The sequence below is a fragment of the Patagioenas fasciata genome, chromosome W, assembly GCF_037038585.1.
Source record: "Patagioenas fasciata isolate bPatFas1 chromosome W, bPatFas1.hap1, whole genome shotgun sequence".
In the NCBI taxonomy this organism is placed as follows: Eukaryota; Metazoa; Chordata; class Aves; order Columbiformes; family Columbidae; genus Patagioenas; species Patagioenas fasciata.
The window spans coordinates 66,936,777-66,957,085 of record NC_092559.1 but is presented as its reverse complement, the minus strand read 5'-3'; the positions used below and the strand labels follow the sequence as shown (position 1 = coordinate 66,957,085).

The 20,309-nt window shown below is 54.9% G+C and overlaps 1 protein-coding gene across 9 annotated transcripts; it reads left to right on the top strand.

Moving 5' to 3' along the window:
* Positions 1-6,130: 6,130 nt before the first annotated feature.
* On the top strand, positions 6,131-19,474 carry LOC136115752 (tropomyosin beta chain). Of its 9 annotated transcripts, none has more exons than XM_065861972.2 (9): positions 6,131-6,309; positions 7,015-7,140; positions 13,082-13,215; positions 14,297-14,414; positions 14,528-14,598; positions 15,371-15,446; positions 15,576-15,638; positions 15,930-15,999; positions 19,150-19,473. In XM_065861972.2, the coding sequence occupies exons 1-9, from the start codon at positions 6,196-6,198 to the stop codon at positions 19,230-19,232; spliced, it is 855 nt and encodes a 284-aa protein (XP_065718044.1). In that variant the 5' UTR covers positions 6,131-6,195; the 3' UTR covers positions 19,233-19,473. The 9 variants fall into 9 exon arrangements, with proteins under 9 accessions (XP_065718044.1, XP_065718041.1, XP_065718051.1 ...); XM_065861969.2 differs by lacking the exon at positions 15,371-15,446 and adding an exon at positions 14,849-14,924 and having other exon boundaries at positions 19,150-19,471; XM_065861979.1 differs by lacking the exon at positions 19,150-19,473 and adding an exon at positions 17,836-19,143.
* The last annotated feature ends 835 nt before the right edge of the window (positions 19,475-20,309 follow it).

Sequence of the window (20,309 nt, the reverse complement as noted above, 5' to 3'; positions counted from 1 at the left end):
AGTTAGAAACTTTGATGAATAAACTTATGACAACCTTACAGGCTGACTGCATTCGATTGGACTTGCGGATTTGTCTGTTTATAGCTACAACACAGAAACAACCTGTGGCTATTGTGGGACAGTATGATGAGATTGCTAACAGACTCATATACCGATTGTTACTCTGATCAAGAAATGCAGGGAATGAATTTAAGTCTTAATAGGCCATGATCCTTTTGTCATATATGTACCATTTGCGAAATCTAATTTTGATTTTTTTATTTGCAATCTACGTCCTTGTAAATTGCACTAGCTGATTTTCTTAACAGCACAGCTTTTGGCATGCCTAAATGTAAACTGCTGCAGAACCTGCAAGTCTTTAACATCAGGTCACAGACCATACGTGTATCTGGTCTGATCCTACATGCTTGCACAGTTTTTGTTGATGGTTCTGGGAAGTCTCATGAAGCTGTAATGGTTTGGTGTGAAGATAACAATTGGCATAATTCTGTGTAAATTATTGAAGGTTCAACCCAATTAGCAGAACTTGGCACAGCTTTACATTACTTACAGCTTGTCCTGGTTTTGTTAAAAAACAAGTTTCTCTTTTAGTGAATTTTGCCTGTCAGCTAAAGCCTTCATATTAGCTGCATTTTCCTGGAGAACCAGACACATGTTTTGGTAAACCTAGCAATGGAATGCAAACTTATTGATAAGCATGGATGGACATCTTGTGAGAGGGGCAACGAGAAACCAGTGACCAAGAAACTGACCAACGGAGTATAACATTCCATTCACGTGAATACTTCATATAAAAGTGGGAGATCACGAGGATCTCGTCCATTTTTCCCTTTTCTTTTTCCTTTCTGCTTATGGCCGACATTTGGAGAGGACCTTGCTAGTTGTCCCTGCAAACTGAGGCCTAGTGAGAGACTGAATCCAGCTCCGGTTGGCTACAGAGTCTAATCCAGGACTTTTGGTGCTGGCTCTGCAGTTGCTGAGACTTTCAAGATTGGTTTTGTATATTTTGTGTTATTTTCTCTATTCTTATTAGTAGCATTAGTAAAACATCTTTAATTTTTCCAACTCTCTTCTCTCTGTCCTTCTTTCCCTCCCGATCGCCTGTCCTGAGTGGGAAGGGGGGAGAGGGAGGGGCAAAAGGGGGAAGTGGGGGAGGAGAGGAGGTTAACAATACATCTGCCAGGGTTTTTGTCGTCACCCCGCAATCTTAACCCTCGACAGAGCTTTTTAAGGAGGAACCTCTAAATTTGATGAGTGATTCTGAGTACGTAGTCAAGGTCCACTGCACATATCTGATTCCGAACTGTTGTTTTTGTTTTTTTCTTTTTTTTTAAACAAAAAGGGGGGAGAAGTAGGGAAAACACCACAAAAGCAATTGTCAAAAGCATTGTATGTGATGAATCACTTACATCTAAGTGGTGCAGCCCAAATTTGCCCTGTGATTAAACACTTTGCAAGTATGACCCAAAAACATACTAAATCAGGAAGAACCTACATTAGTTATGGTCAAATCACTAGTTAATGGTCAATGGAAAAGGCCACATCAATTGATAACCTGGGGGAGAGGCTATGCTTGTGTCATTACAGATCAAGGGCCACAATGGTTTCCGGCACGAAATGTGAAACCTGTTTTATCTTCCTGGCAATGATTGCTGCAGCTGCTGCATTTTGGATGCCTGCACAGACAAAGACTAACATGTGGATTACTTTGGCCAACATGACTGACCAGGACTCTATATGCCTAGCTATGGCATCTCCAGAAAACCCGTTCCACACATGCTTGGTTGGCATCCCCCTTGATGACTACAGCAGCATCACACGATTGTTTCAAAATAGTGTTTGGTGCAGAGGCATTGCAACAAACTGTAATAATACCAACATGGCACTTTGGATTAATTGCCTCCCGGAAGCAGATATTGAACCACAGGAACTGGAATTGCTGGGATCTGTGCCCATGGACGCTTGTATCAGCCTGGTTTGTGAACAGTGTCAGAACAATATGCATGAATGGATAAAACTGCAAAATGCTAATGCTACCCTTGGTGACTATAGAAATTAAACTCGATGGTGTAATGCCTCCCAGAAAAATCCAAGGGGTGTCGTTAACGATGTGGGACAGTGACCCTGAAAACTCCCGTATGGTGTATTCCTCATCTGCGGAGGTAGAGCCTCGCCAGAAATTCCTTCTAATGCTGTTGGAGGACCATGTAGTTTGGGACAATTAACTCTCTTAATGCCCAATGTATCCACGATAGTAGATCACAGAAGAGCAAGATGGGAAAAATGCTTTTTGCATGCATATAAGTCAAAATGTGATGAGAATGTGGATCTTTGGGGATCGGGATTAGGGGTTTTAGGATCTCTTGTACCTGATGTTGGCACAGCTAAAGCTTTAAATACTTCAGAAAATTTAGGATGCTGGCTAGTTAAGCAAACTAACAGAACTTCTAAGGCTTTAAGTGGACTTTTGTTAGATGTAGATTCTGTAAGACATGCTACACTGCAAAATAGAGCCACAGTAGACTTCTTGTTATTAGCTCAAGGACATGGGTGTGAAGATTTTGATGGGATTCATTAAATAAATTGCTTAGTGGTTGGGGACTTTCAGGGTGGTTGTTATCAGTAGTGAAAATGGGACTGATTGTTTTGATGATTGTTGTGGTTCTGTTACTAATGTTGCCATGCATGATTCCTCTGCTGCAAAGGGCACTGCAGAGGACAATGAAGGCTATTTTTTAGCACAAATACAAAAAGGGGGAATTGTGGGACTACGATGGATCCGTGGATTCCCTGACAGAGGGAATGGGAACAGAAATTAGCCATGAAGATATGAAGGCCTACCCGTGAGAAAGATGGGAGTAAAGGAGTATTCGGAGATGTTGAGGATGTACCCGTGAGAGACAAGGGAGTAGAAGAGTAACACTGATGATAGCAAAATTAGCCAATGAGATGTTACTGCTGTAACTTGTAACCAATAGTGAAGAGACACATGAATTGGTTAAACTGTATAAAAATGCACTTGTGGCAATAAATGGCATCTACTACTTTCACCCTGGAAGAACTTGGTCTGTGTCGTTTGTCCGTCTCAACCATGACATTGACCAAGGGAAGCCTGTCGATGTGATCTTTTTGAATTTCAGTAAAGCCCTCGATACTGTCTCTCACAGTATTCTCCTGGACAAGGTGGCCATTATACAGCTGGGTAAACACACAATGCAGCGGGTGAGCAATTGGCTGATGGGCTGGGCTCAGAGGGTTCTAATGAATGGGGTTATGTCAGGCTGGCAGCCAGTCACTAGTGGGGTTCCGCAGGGATCCATCTTAGGGCCAGGACTCTTCAATGTCTTCATAAATGACTTAGACTTGGGACTTGAGGGATTGCTTAGTAAGTTTACTGATGACACAAAATTGAGGGGAGCTGTCAAGACTCTCAGGGGCAGAGAGGCCCTGCAGAGGGATCTGGACAAATTGGAGAACTGGGCAATCACCAACCACATGAAGTTTACCAAGAGCAAGTGATGGATTTTGCACCTGTGACATGGCAACCCTGGCTGTACATACAGACTGGGGGATGAGATGCTGGAAAGCAGCTCCGTGGAGAGGGATCTGGGGGTTCTGGTCAACAGCAAGTTGAACATAAGCCAAAAATGTACCCTGGCAGCCAAGAGGGCCAACCGTGTCCTGGAGTACAGCAAGCACAGCATTACCAGCCACTGCACTGGTGCGGCATCACCTGGAGTACTGTGTGCAGTTCTGGGCGTCACAGTATAAAAAAGATATAAAACTACTGGAGAGTGTCCAGAAGAGGGCTACAAAATTGGTGAAGGGTTTGGAGAGGAAGCCGTATGAGGAGTGGCTAAAGTCACTTGGTTTGTTCAGCCTGGAGGAGACTGAGACCTCATTGCGGTCTACACCTTCCTCACAAGGGGAGGAGGAAGGGTAGGAGCTGACCAACAACAGAACCCGAGAGAATGGCAGGAAGATGTGTCAAGGGATGTTTAGGCTGGACATTAGGAAAAGGTTCTTCACCCAGAGGGTGGTGGAGCATTGGAGCAGACTCCCCAGAGAGGTAGTCAAGGCTCCAAGCCTGACAGTATTCGAGACTGGACAACGCCCTCAGACATGTGGTGTGAACTGTGGGGTTGTCCTGTGCAGGGACAGGAGTTGGACTTGATGATCCTTGTGGGTCCCTTCCAACTCAGGACATTCTATGATTCTATGCTCTCCGGAGTCCAGCAGTGGTTTTTCTGCTGCTTTCTTCATGTCACCAGAAGCCTCTCTGTCCTTGGCTGCTCCCGGCCCTCCTATGCCCCCTGCAACCCAGGGCTTAGCACTCCTAGAAAGTTGCTTTCTCTGGCTCTCAAAAACTTTTTGCTCCTCTCTGCTTGGAGTGCTGGTGCCAAGAAGTTGCAACAGGCAAGGGCTGGATGTGGTCCTGGGGCAATGGGCTGTGGGAGTATATGCATCCCTCCTGTCCCCATTCCATCCCAGCCTCCCCATATGCCACGTGGTTCCTGTGGCCCCTCTGCCAGCTCCTTCCAGCCACCTCAGTCCAGAGCCCTCCCAGCAGCTGGGAATGCACCAGAAGCATTTACAAGCGTTATTAAAGTGTGTTATTTTTGGAGGAGCTGGCATCTGAAAGGTTTGCATTTTTTTTCCTGTGAAATACAGTTTATTTAGAGTAGAAAGAGCGGAGCAATGGGCTGCCCACATATGCAAGGGCGAAAAATCATGGACTCCACACAATCCAGTATGAATTCAAGCTAAGCCATTTATTACAGAAACAAGCCTCCTTATATATGCAGTTATTTCCTGATCATGCGTCCACGCTCCAAGCATGCATTACCTGATTGGATATTGTCTATGTTCACGAGCTGTCCACACACCCGAGTCTCATTGCCAATAGGTCTGTTGATTTACATAGTGTTTTCAGCTTTCCAAGGTGGCCTTGAAATTCTTTTGGGCCTGGCTATTTTAATAACAAATCTCCATCTAATAGAAACCCATCCACATATTAACTTCAAGAAAATCCCTCAAATCTCACACACACATACCCTTTGTTGCCCTGAAATGTCATCCTATGGGCTGTGCATCGGTCTGGTGTCCCCATGGGTGCCAGGGACAGTGGCACCAGGGTGCAAGGCAGTGGGGAGATGGGTGCCAGGGAGCCTGTGCAGAGCCAAGGCCCTTCTGTCCTGCGGTGACAGAGAAGCTGGACAGAGAGGTTGGGGGCTCACTTCTCTCATGGAGGATTTTCCCCATGTGGGCAGTGTCAGCCCACGGTGTCCCCAAGTGCAATCACAACCTGAGGGTGTCCCTGAGTGCAATCAGCCTGTGAGTGTCCCCAAGACTGCAGTGCCAGCCCGTGGGTGCCCCCAATTGCTGTGCCAGCCCCTGAGGTGCCCCCAAGCCAGTGCCAGGAAGCAGGGTCCCCCAGGTCCCAGGGTGCAGTGACAGGGTGTGCCTAGGACAGTGTCAGCTGTGCAGTGTCCTCTAGCACAGGGACAGCTCTGGCCAGAGCAAAAGCAGGTCTCTGGCCCTGGGAGTGGATGGCTGGTGGTGTCCCTGGGCCATGGTAACAGCACAATGCCAGCCCATGGGTGTCCCAAGTGCAAGACCAGCCACTGGATGTCTCCCACAGTGGTGAGAGGCAACAGGGTGTCCCTGGGGAAGTGCCACCAGAAACGCCCCTACTGAAGTGCTCCAGGGTGTCCTAGTCTAGTGTCTCTGGGATACCCCGGGATGTCTCTAGCACGGTGCCACTAGTGTGCCACTAGTGTGTCCCTAGTGCAGTGTCCTGGGGTGTCCATCACACAGTGCCCTGGGGCGTCCCTAGCACAATGCTCCGGGGTGTCCCTTACCCGGTGCCACCAGGATGTCCCTCTAACAGTGCCACTGAGGACTCCCTAGTGCATTGCCCCGGGGTGTCCCTCACCCGGTGCCCCTATAGGTACCCGGCGCCGGAGCTGCAGTGGTGCCCGCCAGGGGTGCCGCCCTCCCGTCCCCCTCGGTGCGGCGGTCGGTGGCGAGCCTGTCCCTAAAAGGTGCTGGCGGGCGGCGGGGGAGGTGCCGGGGCGGCCCCCGCCCGGCGCGGCCCCTCCCCGGCTCTTAGGCGGCGCGGCGGGGCGGGGGGCACAGTGCCGGTGCTCCCGCCGCCCCCGGTGCTCCGTGCCCCGCCACCGGCCTGCCGCCACCATGGAGGCCATCAAGAAAAAGATGCAGATGCTGAAACTGGACAAGGAGAATGCCATCGACCGCGCCGAGCAGGCAGAGGCCGACAAGAAGCAGGCAGAGGACCGCTGCAAGCAGGTAAGTGTCCCACAGACCCTCCCAGCATTGCCCAGGGACCCCTGCCTTAAGGGTGTCCAGCCCTGGGGACCTGCCTCTGCTAGGTGTCCAGCATGGGGACCCTTGTCCTAGGGGTGTTTTGCCCTGGAGATCTTGCCCCACTGGGTATCTAGCCTATGGCTTCCAGCTCTAGGGGTTGCCCAGCCCTTAGGATCTCACCCCACTGGGTGCCTGTACCTAGGGATCTCACCCTACTGTGTGTCCATCCCCAGGGGCCAGCACTCCAGCCTGTTGCCCCTGACCACTCATCTCAGTTCCCCCCAAACATGCCATGTCTTGGTTGGACACTACAGTGCCATCTCCCTACCCCTCTGCCAGGGACACCCTTGGGGACAGCATACTCCCACCCCAGCCACAGAGATGAGAACCTTCTTGGTGCCCCCTGAAGCTGTATCCCCCAGTCAGGACCTCTCCAGTCCCTTGCATAGGGAGGGAGCCCACCACCCCTTTACCCCTGCCAGGCTCAAGGATACTGGGGGTTGCTCTGGCCTTGGGAACCAAGGGCTCCTCGAGGACATGTGGCCCCAAAGTCGACAGTGCGAGTATGTCTACATGCTCTTGCTGTGCCCCCAACCTTGGCCACTACAGGAGGAGGCTGGCCATCCCCTCTCCAGCCTTGCGAGCACCACCATCGCCCCTGACCCCCACACTCTGTCCCTTCCCTAGCTGGAGGAGGAACAGCAGGGCCTACAGAAGAAGCTGAAGGGCACAGAGGATGAAGTGGAAAAGTACTCTGAGTCCGTCAAGGAGGCCCAGGAGAAGCTGGAGCAGGCAGAGAAGAAAGCTACAGACGTAAGTAGGCATATCAGCAACTCCTCCCCTGCATGGGCGCTGGGCCTCAGGGGGGTGAAGGAAGAGGGAAGCCTTATATGGAAAGTGTCACCATTCCTGCGATGCTGACACTGAACCCAGCTGAGTTGCAGGGTGGGGGCTGGCCAGATCCTGCTCGGGGTACAGGAGCCAGGAAGGCTGCGGCAGGCACTGCTCAGTCATTTTTGGAGCTTCATGGGGCAGCTGCCTGTCCCGCTCCCCAAAGCTAATGGGGACAAGTGTCCTGAGCTGTGTCACCAGTCCCCGGGCACACGCCCCCACGATGCTTGTAGAAAAAAAATCTGTGGTGCTTGCTAAACTGGCAGGAAAGGAAAAAAGAGCAGAGAAATGAAAAAAGCTCTTGCCCATGGCCAGCTGCTGAGAGCTGGCTGTGAAGAAGGATGTTTAGGGTGCGTGGGGGGGCTGTGGCCATTTTGGGGTCCAATGTGCCACCCTGTACCCTGGAAAGAGCAAGGCCAGGAAGAGTTTTGTTTAGTGCTGTGACTGATGTTTCTCCTGGGAAATTGATCCTGCAGGGGTAGATGTTAGGAAGGTGTTGAAATTGGCTTGTACCTGGCCAGAATGAAGGGTAGAACAGCTGTGTGCAGCCATGGAGCTTCTCAGGAATGGGGTATAATGACCTGCAGTGCCACACAGGGTATTTGACACCCTATAAATAAATCCTCCTTTTGATAGCCAGCCCTTCTTTGATGAAAACCAACCCTGAAAACTGGAGGAGAAGCTAAAGGAGAGCTGGCTGGACTGCAGCTAACAGGGCATGGCCAGGCTTTTTAGGACAGAGAACAAAAAATTCAATCTCAACTGGGTTATGGAGCTAAATGGGAGAGATGGGTCAAATCTCTGAGGCAGCTGCCAAGGACAGGGGCAAGCAGACAAGGACAAGCAGCAGTAGCACAAGTCCCTGGAGCAGCCTGGAGCCCCCAGAGAGCAGCTGAAGGGCTCCCCAGCATTGTTTGCTGACCCTACAGACCTGCCCCAGTTTAGTTAGATACTAAACCACATAGTTAAAACATTAAAAATCCTCTGGAAGGGCACATTTATCCTGACATGGGGCAGGCATGTCAAGCTGGGCAGGGCAGCTGCCATGTGTAGCAGTGGTCTGGACTGGTCTGACTGGATCCATGCTGGTTCAGGACAAGGCAAGCTCAGTGCGGGATCTGGCTGAGCATGTACAGGATGTCCCTGGTGAAAGGCTTGGAGGAAGGGGCAAACGGTGGCACAGGGCAGACATCAGCCACAGGGTGCAGAGCAGTTTGCTGCTGGCAGTGGGCCATGTAATGCTGTCCTGGGCAGGGAGGGTGCATTGCTGCGCTCTTGGTCCACAGCGGCTCAGCAAGTCTGTGGGCTTTGGCAAGGAGAGTCCTGTCCCAGCAGATACGGGGGACAGGAGCCACCAACCCCTCCGGGGTGCAGCTGAGGAGGGAAGGCATGGAGATGGAGGACTCCTGCAGTGTCAGAGAGGGCAGGCTGGCTGCAGGGGGGTGAGGGGGGTGTTGTGGTTAGGGCTGGGAGCCAAGACAAAGCCTGGACAGGCTGTGCTGTGTGCGGGGCACTGAGAGTCACCAGGGACCTGAATGTGCCATGGCTGGTGTTACCTCCTCCCCAGGACAAGGCACAGCACTGTTCCTAGCTCTGGCAAAGGAAGCACAGGTTAGACCCCTGGAGCCTACCCACTTGCCTCCCCGGGGACCCTTGTGCCCCTCTTAGCTGCCAGGACAGTGTGTGCCTGTGAGCACAGAGCGTCCCCATCCCTTGGCCAGGTCAGGACCCATCACAGTGATCCAGGCAGGCTCTTGCTCTCAGCAAAAATGTCAACAAATGCCTTAAAAAAATAAATGTCCCTGTGCTCTGGCACTGCCCTGCCTCCGGCATTGGGTAGCAGTGCACAAAGCCCACAGGAACTTCACTAAGGAGCGCAAATGCAACACTGGCAGCCCCTTCCCAGCAGCTCTGTGAGGCCACTGTGGCCCCACCACCTCCTTGTCCCCAAGATGGACAGCTCATGGGGCCCACAGCAGGATACTGGCAGGGGCTGCTGGATACAGTGCAGCCGGCAAAGCAGGTTTAGCCAGAGCAGCACCCCCCAGCCCCTCACGTCCTCCACTACCCTGCAGGGTGCAGCAGGGGCTCAGGGAAACTCCGTAGTTTCCAGACCATGTTCTCAAAGGCTTCACCCAAGTTCCCACCCCAGCTGCTCTCCCCGACTGAGACTTTGCTCTTATTTGGTGATTCCCTGAGCCAGGGGGAGGGAACCAGGCTCTGCTGGGAAGTGACTGCATACCTGGGTGGGGCCAGAGCAGGAGATACTCAGCCCCGCCAGGCGGCTACCCCCTAACCTACCCCCTTCCTGTCCGCAGCCAGCTCATTCCTGCCCCTTTGCTGGCAGGGACCCCGCTTTCTGCTCCCGGCACTGAGTGCCATCCTGGGAGCGCTCTCGGCACCCACAAGTTGGGCTGGGAGTGGTGCAGGACCAGCCAGGACTGAAGCCAAGCCTGAGGCCATGTGCTACCAGGGGACTTGCAGTGTCACCTCTTCTGACACTGCTTGGCAGGGGGATGAAGGGCTGCAGGGCTCTGCCGGTGATGTGGTTGGATCTCCCTCAGGCCCCCTGACCCCGAAGCCGAGGGCAGCTGGTGGGATCAATCTGGAAATCAGTGTCCCTGGAGGTGTAAAGTGCAGCTGGGGCTGCCCAGGAACTGTCAGAGCTCCTTAAGGGAAGATTGAGTGCCACCAGTGTCAGCCCTTCCTGATGGATCAGGGCATGTGCCCTGGCCAAGATGCAGAGCTGGGAAGCTGGGAACTGGCCTCCCCTATGGGGCAGAGCCCTCAGGGCAGCTGGGGGGTGCGGGGGCCCCCATGGGTCTCTGTGGGGTTGCTGTCCAGTTCCCCACTTGGGGAAGTGGATACCAAGGGGCTGAGTGGGATGGCTGCTGGGATCCTGGCTGCATCCCGCAGCTCCAGCCACTGGTCCCCTGGGAGGGATGCTCAGAAGTGGGCTCTGCCCCATGGCCCCTATGGGGCAAAAGCCCATGACCCTCTGGCTCTGCAGCAGGGGGTGTAGGGGGTAGAGCTTGGGGAGCACCCATGGGTACATAGCTCCCATGTCCATGGGGGCCCGTAGAGGCCAGGTTCTGGTACCCCCAAATTCCCTGGGCTCCTCTCCACCATTCTAGGGGAGCTTGGTAGGACTGTGCATCCCTGTCTGGGGGGGGGAGGAAATCCATGTGCCCTGCTTGGGGGGGGGCACCATGCACCCTGCCCAGGAAGGGGACTATGTGCCCTGCCTTGGGGGGGGGCTGTGTCCTACATCCTAGAGGGCATCATGTACCCCATCTGGGAGCACCATGTGCCTTGCCCATGGGCAGTGTATCTGCTGGAGGGGGGGTGGGGGCACCATACACCTTGCCTGGAGGCATCATGCACTCTGCCTGGTGTGGGAGGGATGGTGTGTCCTGTCCAGAAGCCACTCTGCATCTTGCCTTGGGGGAGGTAGGGACAGTGACCTCTGCCTGGGGAGGACCATGTGCTCAGGAGGGCACACTATAACCTCTTTAGGGTGGGGGGGGACTGTGCACCCCATCTGTTCCCTGCCAGGGGTGGGCACCGTGAGCCCTTCCTGGGGGTCTTTGTGGACTGCTCGGGGTAGCGCCGGACCAGGTCGGACCGTGGCAGCAGGAGGAGGAGCAGGAAGATCAGGAAGGGATGGAGGCAGGGTGGGCGGCGGGAGCGACTGCTGCTTGATCGTTTCCTGCCCGAGCCGAGCAGATCCCACAAAGGGCTCGGCGGCGCGGCCTCCCCGCTGACCGCTCCGTGCCATGGCCGGCACCAGCTCCATCGACGCCGTCAAGAAGAAGATACAGTGCCTGCAGCAGGTGGCCGACGAGGCAGAGGAGCGCGTCGAGCACCTGCAGCGGGAGGCCGATGCCGAGCGGCAGGCCCGGGAGCGGGTAAGGCCTAGGGCGGGAGGGGTGCTGGGGAGGGGGCACGGAGGGGAGCGCCCCGGCAGCTTCCCGGGATGCCTCACCGGCTCTGGCAACGCCGCCGCCCGCGGGATGGTCCCGGCTGCCCCCCCCCCCCCCCGCCCCGGTAGCCGGGCTGGTTGCCCCCGAGGCGGAGCGCCGGGAGGTCCTGGGGAGCTGGAGGGCGCTACCATCCAGGTGCCGCGGCGGCATCCCTGCTTCCAAGCTGCCTCCTCCGGCTGCCTCCTTCATGGATCTTGCAGCAGGGCTTCCCCGGTTTTCGGGGCATGGGGGAGCAGTCAGCAGTAAGCTCTGCCTTGGCTCTGCTTGAGGTCAGGCAGATCCTGAGAAAGGATTCCATCCCTCGAAGGCCAGCTGTGTGCACAGCTAAAAATACCACACCCAGGCTCTTGTCTGGCTTCCAGCAGGCTCTGTGGTCTGGGCCATAGCAGTTGCAGAGCCTTTGGCTCTCCGGTGTTTTCCTTTGTGGGGACAAGCCACCCCTTTGCACTGCCATGTGCCAAAATTTCCACTCTGGCAGTGGAAGAGCATTTCCAGGCTGCAGCTTGTTCCTGGTTTGGCCCTTTTATTGTCATTGGAGCTGGTGAGGTTTTTTCCTCTCTTTTTCCTATGCCCATTCCTTTAACATCTTCACCATATCAGAGGTGGCAGAGCTGGGTGCGGTACTCGGGGTGTTGTCACTTGAGCTATGTGTGGAGGAAATGGCCCCTTTCTGCAGCTGCAGAAAGAGGGTGTTCACCAGGTGAAGGCAGCTGTTGTGCCAGCCACCTATGCCCATCCTCACCCTACTGGCTCACCATGGGGGACCACGGGTGCTCAGCAGGGCCACGCAGGGTAACAGCCCGTCATTGCTCCCACAGACCCCCTGCTTGGCCAACGTCCCCCAGAGCATTCCCAGTGCTGGAGCAGGAGGCCAGCCTGGGCCAAGTGCTTCAGCTGGCCAGGCCTACTCCACCCTGTGAATAAACAGGAGGATGCATTATCCCCTGGGTTGGCACATGCTTCTCTGCCTCTTGGTGCATGGGGCTGCTCCCAGCAGCAAGGTCTCATTTCCACTCGTCTCTTTGCATCTTGGGTTTTAATTCCTCACAGTCCCTCTGGTGGGGGGGTGGGGTCAGGAGCTGCTGAGGCAGTGTTTCCTGGCAGTGGTGACTGAGCAGGCAGGAAACTTTTACCAAATGGAAAGAGTGTGGGGCCAGGTGTCAAGGGGCTGGTGGGGGCCAGGGCCACTGTTTCCGTCTGGCCTTGGCTCCTGGCCCTGCGTGTGGGGATCCTGGGAAAGCAAGGAGCCCTGGTCCTGTAGGTCCCGGTGCCTACTGAGGGTGATTCACTCAACTGCCCCCAGTACTGTGCTGTACATCAGCCAGGGGGAAGGGGGGGGGGGGGGGCAGGGGGCTGCACTCAGCTTCAGGCTGCCCCATTGTGAGGGGCCAGGGGGGTTCCCCACAGAAGAGGCTCCTAGCTCACTCCACTGCCTCTGTAAACAGGAAATCCACAAGCAGCTTCAATCTCCTTTTCAGGAGTGAAGACACACAGAGCATTCTTTCCTCTTTACTCTGTAAACCCCAAATATCATCCCCATGATGGCGTGGCCACTCCAGCCCCCCTACCCTGGCAAACACACCTTGTCCCTCTCCAAGGTGGGAGCTGGAGGTGTGAGGACACAGTGGAAGGGCTACACATCCCCAGTTCGGGTTGCATGGCCAGGAGGAGCCGGCATCAAATAGGGCACTAGGGATGGAGAGAGCCCTGTTGTCCCTATAGAAAAGCAATGGGATGTGTAGCCGGGCTTGTTGCACAGTACCAAGGGGTGTTCTGGATAGAGAATGCAAAAGTAACTGCCAAAATTGGTCTTTTTTTTCTTTACATATATATATATATATGTCACATGGAGGGTAACCAAGGGGTTTCTGCTCCCCTAGGCCGAGGCTGAAGTGGCTTCTCTGAACCGCCGCATCCAGCTGGTGGAGGAGGAACTGGATCGAGCCCAGGAGCGCCTGGCCACTGCCCTGCAGAAGCTGGAAGAGGCTGAGAAGGCAGCTGATGAGAGCGAGAGGTGCGATGGGGAGGGACAGCAAGGGTGGCATTGGGTTACCCTTGTTTGCAGGCAGCCCCCTTGGTTTCGCAGTGGGGTTTGGAGATCCCCCTGAAGTGTTCTTATGGGGTTTGTGTTGGTTTTCCTGCACACTCAAAAGGGAAAGAGCAAAGCCACAATACAGAGAAGCCCCACAGATATGGGTGTTCTTGGCACACTTTGTAATTCCCAGGGCACCCATAAAATCCTGAAAAATTTAATCTGGTGACTATACAAATATCAGTCTGTAACCAAAGCCGGAGGGTGCTCAGAGCCTGTTTTTTGCCCCAGAGCAACCTCCTCTGCTTGAGAGCTGAACAATGGCCCAGGAGGGAACTTCTGTGCGAGGAAACTGCAGTTGACCTTTAAGAATGAACCAACATCATTCAAAAAAAAGTCCCGCAGGGTGTTTCCCCATCCTTGTGGCAAGCAGGTTTACTGGGCAGGAGCCATGCAGGCGAGGGCACTCAGGTTGTATGGGAATGCCTGGACAAGTCATGGCATTCTTGACAGTTACATTAGTTCTTCCCTCCATTAGTAAAGACCAGTTTGAGCAACAGCATCTGACCGAGAGTGGAAGAGTCTGCAGGGAGTCCCTGCCATGAGTGTTTGTGGGGGTTTGGTGACCCCCTGCTTGTAAGCATCACCCCTGAATGGGAAAAGGCTTTGCCACAGAATGTTTTCTAGTATTTCCTAAAGGTTGTTGGACTGTCAGGCTGTTTTGTGGAGGTTGCAGCCAGTTCATCCTGGGCTGCACACATTTTTACCCACTCTAGATGATGGATTCAGGACCTGCCTGGTTGAGAGGAACCATGGCCACATCTCTCTCTGGGACGTGGCCCTGGAGTGGCTTTGGGGTCAGATCCACTGCTTTAATTGTGCACAGAAGCATCCTTGGGGTACCACTGGCATGTCCCTACTGCATGAAGTGGCCAGTGAGTGCTGGTGTCCCAAGTCTCTGGAGCTGGAGGATGGCAGGGTTACAGCACAGTTGGGTGGGTGGGAGGTACAGGTGCCACTTTGACCCACAGCAGTAACATCTTCTGGCTTGGGCTTTCCTCAGAGGCATGAAGGTCATTGAAAACAGGGCCATGAAGGATGAGGAGAAGATGGAGCTCCAGGAAATGCAGCTGAAGGAGGCAAAGCACATAGCGGAGGAGGCTGACCGCAAATATGAGGAGGTGTGTGCCCCCTTCCCCCAGTGCTGACCTCCCCAGTGGCACTCGGGGCTGCCTCCCTACAGTCCTGTGCCCCAAGCCAGGGGCTAATGCGTGCCCCTTGCTACCATCAACAGGTTGCCCGCAAGCTGGTTGTCCTTGAGGGAGAGCTGGAACGCTCGGAGGAGAGGGCAGAGGTGGCAGAAAGGTGAGTGGGTTCCCAGAGGGCAATATGTGGGGGTCCCATGCGGTCCTTGCTCTGAGTCCCTGGCAGTGGGAGGTGGCTGTGTGTCCATGTGGGGACAGGGATGTCCCTCCCTGGGAACAGCAGGGTCTGCTCTCAGGGTGGTCCCTGGGCTCATAGGCTTGGGGCAGAAGGTTGCCAGCCTGCTGGCAGCATGTCTTTGACTGTGTTCTCTGCTGTCCCCTCCCCCCGGGGTGCCCCTCTTCCACCCCAGCCGAGTGAGACAATTGGAAGAAGAGCTGCGGACCATGGACCAGACTCTCAAATCCCTCATTGCCTCAGAGGAAGAGGTACTGGGGCAGGGGTGCAGGGCAACATGCAGCAGCCCCTCTCTCTCTCTGTTGCTATCTCTTTGAACCATGTGAGCCACCTCTCTCCTCTCTGCACTGCTGCCTCTGCCACCAATTTCCCCTCACCTTTCTCTCTGGCAGGCGCAGGCTGGGCATGCTCCTCCATCCCTCTGTGCCTGCTCTCCTTCTCAGCAGGGCTGGTGGGAGCCTGGCCAGCAGCAAGGCCTGAGGTGTCTGTGTGAGGAGGCATGAGGAACGGATGCATTCTGGCAGCTTCCACTTGCAGTGGCTCTACTCCTTCTCCACCTGTGCTGCTTGAGTTTTCTTCTCTTTCAACTTCTTCTCTCTCTTTCTTTTCTCCTTCCCTGAACCTGCTCTTTCTGCTCCCCCCTCTCACCTACCCTTGGCCCCACTCTCCCACCTGGTGGCTTCTACTTGGGATGTAGTAAATGTGGTGACCTAGAGGAGGAGCTGAAAATTGTCACCAACAACTTGAAGTCCCTGGAGGCCCAGGCTGACAAGGTAGGACCCAGCGGGGCTGCTGGGGCTGGGCAGAGTGTGCAGGGTTTGGGTGTGCTGGGGTCCCCTACTGGGGCAAAGGATGGCCAGAGGTATCCTGTGGGGCTCATGGGTACCCATCTGTCTCTGCAGTATTCCACCAAGGAGGACAAGTATGAGGAGGAAATCAAACTTCTAGGGGAAAAACTGAAGGAGGTAAGGAGTGTGGGGCCAGGACCCCCAAGAGAGGGGCTGGCACTGCATTGATGCAGGCACAAGTTCACCAGCCCATATGGGCTTTGACCCGGTTATGCTTGTGTCCTCTCACCCTTCCCCAAATTGCAGCCCTGCAGCATGGTCCATGGGGTCCTTGTCCCTTGCCTTTCCCAGGGGAGGGCTCATGGGAGGGGGATATGGGAGATACAGATGGGGCAGATTTGGGGTACAGTGCCTGCACTGTCCCCATTGTGCCCTGCAACTCACCCTCTCCCCCCTGCACTCCTACAGGCTGAGACCCGGGCAGAGTTTGCAGAGCGGTCTGTGGCAAAGCTGGAGAAAACCATCGATGATCTAGAAGGTAAAAAATGTCCTTACTGGCCCCATGTCCCTCTTTCCTGGGGAGCACTGGCCAGGATGTGCCCCTGGTAAGGCTTGACAAGGCTTGGCCAGGATGAAGGGGTGGGCAGGAGTCCTGGGAGGGGGGAGGCTGGATGCTGTGGTGTCCTGTGTGGGGGCGCAGAACTGCTGGGGTCTGTGACTGCCCTCAGGTGGGGAATAGGGCCGCATCTACACCGCCTGTGTTCGCACGCTCTCGCTGCCCTCAACCCTCTGCTCACAGCCACTCTCTCTCTCCATTGCCCACCCCCCAACCTTGCTCCACCTCCTGCCCCCTGCCCATCCCCCACCTGCAGATGAAGTGTATGCACAGAAGATGAAGTACAAAGCCATCAGTGAGGAACTGGACAATGCGCTTAATGACATCACTTCCCTCTGAACCCCCCACTGGGCACCAGCACTGTTTCCCCCCCCACCTGCCTCACCCCTCCCCAGCTCAGCTGCTTGCCTGCCCAGCCATCCCACTACTTTCCCTGCCTGCTCTATCCTCTCTGTCCTTCCCAGTCTGTGCCTGTCCATTGGCTCCTTTGGGACAGGAGTTGGACCAGGGTGTTCCCACTATACCCCTCTTTGTGGGGAGATGAGGTGTAGGTGCTTAGGGGTGTTTGGCAGGGAAGGCGAACAACCCCCAGGACTTCCATGCACTGAGCAGATGGTGTCCATGCAGTTCCAGGTCTGTGCCCTAGCATTGCCCGGCAGGGAACAGAGCTGTGCCCAGGTGCCCTTTGCTTCAGTAGCTCCCTCTTCAGCTCCCTGGCAGCACAAACACCAGGGACTCCACAGCTCTGGCACTGGGGGTACACCTGCCCCCCACATCCCCCCAGCAAAGCCCCCTGGTTCTGCTTGCTGAGCCCAGGGTGGGGGATGACCTGCACAGGGGAAGCAGCACCTCCACCACCAAAACAGAGGGCTTAGGCCCAAGGGATGGGGGGTGTCTGGCTGTGCAGGCAGCCTGTCCCCAGGCATGCTACCCCCAAACCCCCTTCTCCTCCCTTCCCCCGCCTCCCTTCTGTCCTTTGCACATTACTCTTCAGTTTGCATTTCATGACTTTTTATTTTCTGTTCTGTCCCTCTGGGTTACTGAATTGGTCTCAATAAAGCATTTTCTTTCCTCCATTTCTCCTTTGTTTCCTTCATGTTGCTCTGTTCCTCATCTTCTGCTTGTCTCATGTGGGTACTGGCAGTTGGGTGGTAGGAGGTGGTTGCAGGCATCTCACAGCTGTGGGACCCCTGGGATGGCTGTGGCTGAGCCCCGAGCAGCTCCCACACTGCCAGGTTTAGTGGGATGGGGGCCTTTATGCCTTTGCTCAGGGGATGGATGACTCCCACCACCCCCTGGCTCTCAGACACAGCTGTCCTCATCTCGTGCCACCTTTTCCATGATTCTTTTGGACTAAAATAGTGGGGTTAGACCTGATCCTGTCCATTCCCCGTCCCCATTCCCAGACATTGCCCAAAAACAGCAATCTCATCCCTGGCATCTCTCCTGCATCACCCTCCCACACTGAAGGGGCTGACCCTTCCCTTAAGCAGCAATCCCTGTCCCTAAACGGGTCCCTGGTCCTCATCTTCCTCCTCCTTCCTCAGCATCCTACCCCACAACTCCATTCCCAAACTGATGGACCTGCTGCCCTGTTCCTGCCCCAGGACTGGCTGCCTCTTCCTGCCAGCCCAGTCATTCCCCACTGCTGGCTGGGCAGCAGCAGGGTTTCCAGCAAGGGCTTTGGGGAACACTGTCTCTTTTCACTAACTCGCCTTTCTCTTCCCTCTGCTGCACTGATGTCTCCATTTTCTCTAGAGCTTTCTCAGCAGGAGGCCAGAAAAAAATGCATTCTCGCTAATGAGCTTCAGGTCATCCTTACCGAACTTAACAACTGAGCTGCTGAGAACTCCTGGCCCCAGCCCAGCTTCCTGCACCCGGGCTGCTACTGACCCTTTTCCCTGCCTCCTTTCGGCCAGGCTGGCTCAGAGCTGGGAGCCCCTCCCCACTGGGGTTAGGCAGTGTGTGGAGCCTTGGCTTATTCCCCTGGGAGTAACTGCTCTGCTTAGGGGGGACAGAGAGCCCTCTGGAGCTGATTGGTTTTTTGTGGGAGAGGAACAAGAGTTTTTGCAATGTCCTGGGATGCCCACACAGTGATGGCTGTCCCCCCTGGCATCAGTCTGACCCTGCTGGGGAGGGATGCAGTGGCTTGTATCGCTGCCTTCCTCCCCTTGTCCCAGGAGTTGTTGGCCAGCCTCTTCCCCCACACTCTGGTCACCCCAAACTATGCAGGGAGGATCACCTTGGAGTGGGGTGGGAGGGCTGGGACAGGAGTTGGGGACCCAACAGTGCCTGTTGCCCCAAACCTGGGGTGGAGGATGGGGAAGAGCCTGGCCAGGAGTGCTGGGAGACAGGGCTTGGTGGGCAGAGCTCTCATCTCATCCCCATCTCTAGAAGGAAGAAAGATGCTGTTTTGAAGTGAGTGCCTGAGACTGATTTGGCAGCAGGCTGCCCAGCAGAGCTCATCCCTGCAGCGTTGTTAGCTCTGCTCCTTCTCCATCTGCTGTCCTCTCTGCCTGCCTTTCTGGGCTGCTGTCTTTCTTCTTCATGGAGCACTGATGGGTCATGCAGCAGGCACTGGCTCTCCTCTTTTGCTGGCCAAGGATTTATGTGCTAGCCCACAACCGGATGGTGGTGATGCCCCAGGGCAGGACATGCTGTGGGCAGAGCAGAGAGACAGGACCATGCTGGCAGCTGGCCAGGGAGAGGTACCTATCAGCGGTATCCATGCTGTGGAGGGCCTGGCCATTGGCAAAGGGGCATCATAAGAGAATGGAAATGCCAAAGAGTAGGGACTGCCCACCCTGAGTGACTGGCCCAGTTGGCCTGGCTGCCCCTGGCAGATCCTGGAGTGGCTAGATTCATCCCTGCAAGTGGTGGGGCTGCTTGTGCAGACTCTTCTTTGCAGGGATGCCCCAAGCAGCTGGAGGCTGGTGCTGTACTGAAATGTCTGTCTGTATGTGTGCATGTCTGTGCTTGGTGTGGTGTGCGTGGGTCTGGCTGTGCCTCTGTATACTTGGGCTGTGTCTGTGTCCATGTGTGTGGCTGGCTGTGTGTCCCTTGTGTTCACAGAGAGTCTGGCCAGCGCCAAAGAGGAGAATGTGGGCATCCACCAGGTCCTGGACCAGACCTTGTTGGAGCTGAACAACCTCTGAGCTGCCCTAGGGAGCGCCTGTCCCCCTTCCCTACTCCACACATGCACCCCCCTGGCACACTCAGGACGCCATCAGCTAAACTGCATCTCAGCCAAATCCACACACCCATTGAGAAAGGAAGCCTGTGCAGCATTACATTGTGGCTCAGGGGTGTCTTGCCTGTGCACAACCTGTTTGGCTCTGTCCTGTCTTCATGTCCAAATATTAAAGCAGTTTGACAAAATGGATGGGTGTGCTTGGTCCTTGTGAGTGGGCACAGGCACTGGGAGATGTGGCAAGGGTTTCCATGCCCAGTTTGCACAAGGAGGCTCTGCAGAGTCTTGGGTCCAGGGCAGGTATGGCCAGTGTAAGGATATCCTCTGCAGCCATGAGGGGCTGGGAGTGATAATGTGCATGGTTTGGGCTGTGTTCTCACATCTCCATCACCTCCTTGGGATGCATGGAAAACCTTCAAGTCTCAAGCTCAGTCCAAACTGACCATCCTCTTCAAGTGCACAGTGGTAGAGTTATGTTATTGGTGTGTCCCCTTCCACAATTGGCATGTTTCCTGCCTGGCACTTGGGGAAGCCGTAAGGTCTTTGTTGTAGTTTAGCCTCAGCGCTTCCCCAGCCAGCAACTAACACCACGTGCTGCTCACTCACCCCTCCCCCGCCCCCAGTGGGATGGAGAGGAGAATCGGGAAACAAAAGGAAAAACTTGTGGGTTCGGCTAAGAACAGTTTAACGGAACAGCAAAAAAAACAAACAAACAAACAAACAAAAAAAACCAAAAAAAAAAACACCCACAAAAAAAAAACCCAAACAAATAATAACAACAATAATAAATGAAAGAATATACAAAGTGATGGATACACAGCGCAATCTCACCACGTGACAATCCTGACGCTGCAGCTTACCTCCTCCAAAGCTGCAAGTGGATTCCCGACCGCAGCCTGTGTTGAAATCTCCCCGATCCCGGACAGCAGCTTGTGCCCAAAACACAATAGCCCCGATCGCGCGGTCCAGGCGGTCCAGAGAGAACGGAGAGGTCCTGGACTGCCCCACTCAGAGACTGCCCCCCTGGCCAGCCCCCCTTTTA

Excerpts from the sequence above, each read along its gene's own strand:
- LOC136115752 (XM_065861972.2), top strand. The coding sequence starts at position 6,196 with ATGGAGGCCATCAAGAAAAAGATGCAGATGCTGAAACTGGACAAGGAG. Across the intron at positions 7,141-13,081 it reads CAGAGAAGAAAGCTACAGAC|GCCGAGGCTGAAGTGGCTTC; the intron begins GTAAGTAGGCAT and ends CTGCTCCCCTAG. Across the intron at positions 14,415-14,527 it reads CTGACCGCAAATATGAGGAG|GTTGCCCGCAAGCTGGTTGT; the intron begins GTGTGTGCCCCC and ends TACCATCAACAG.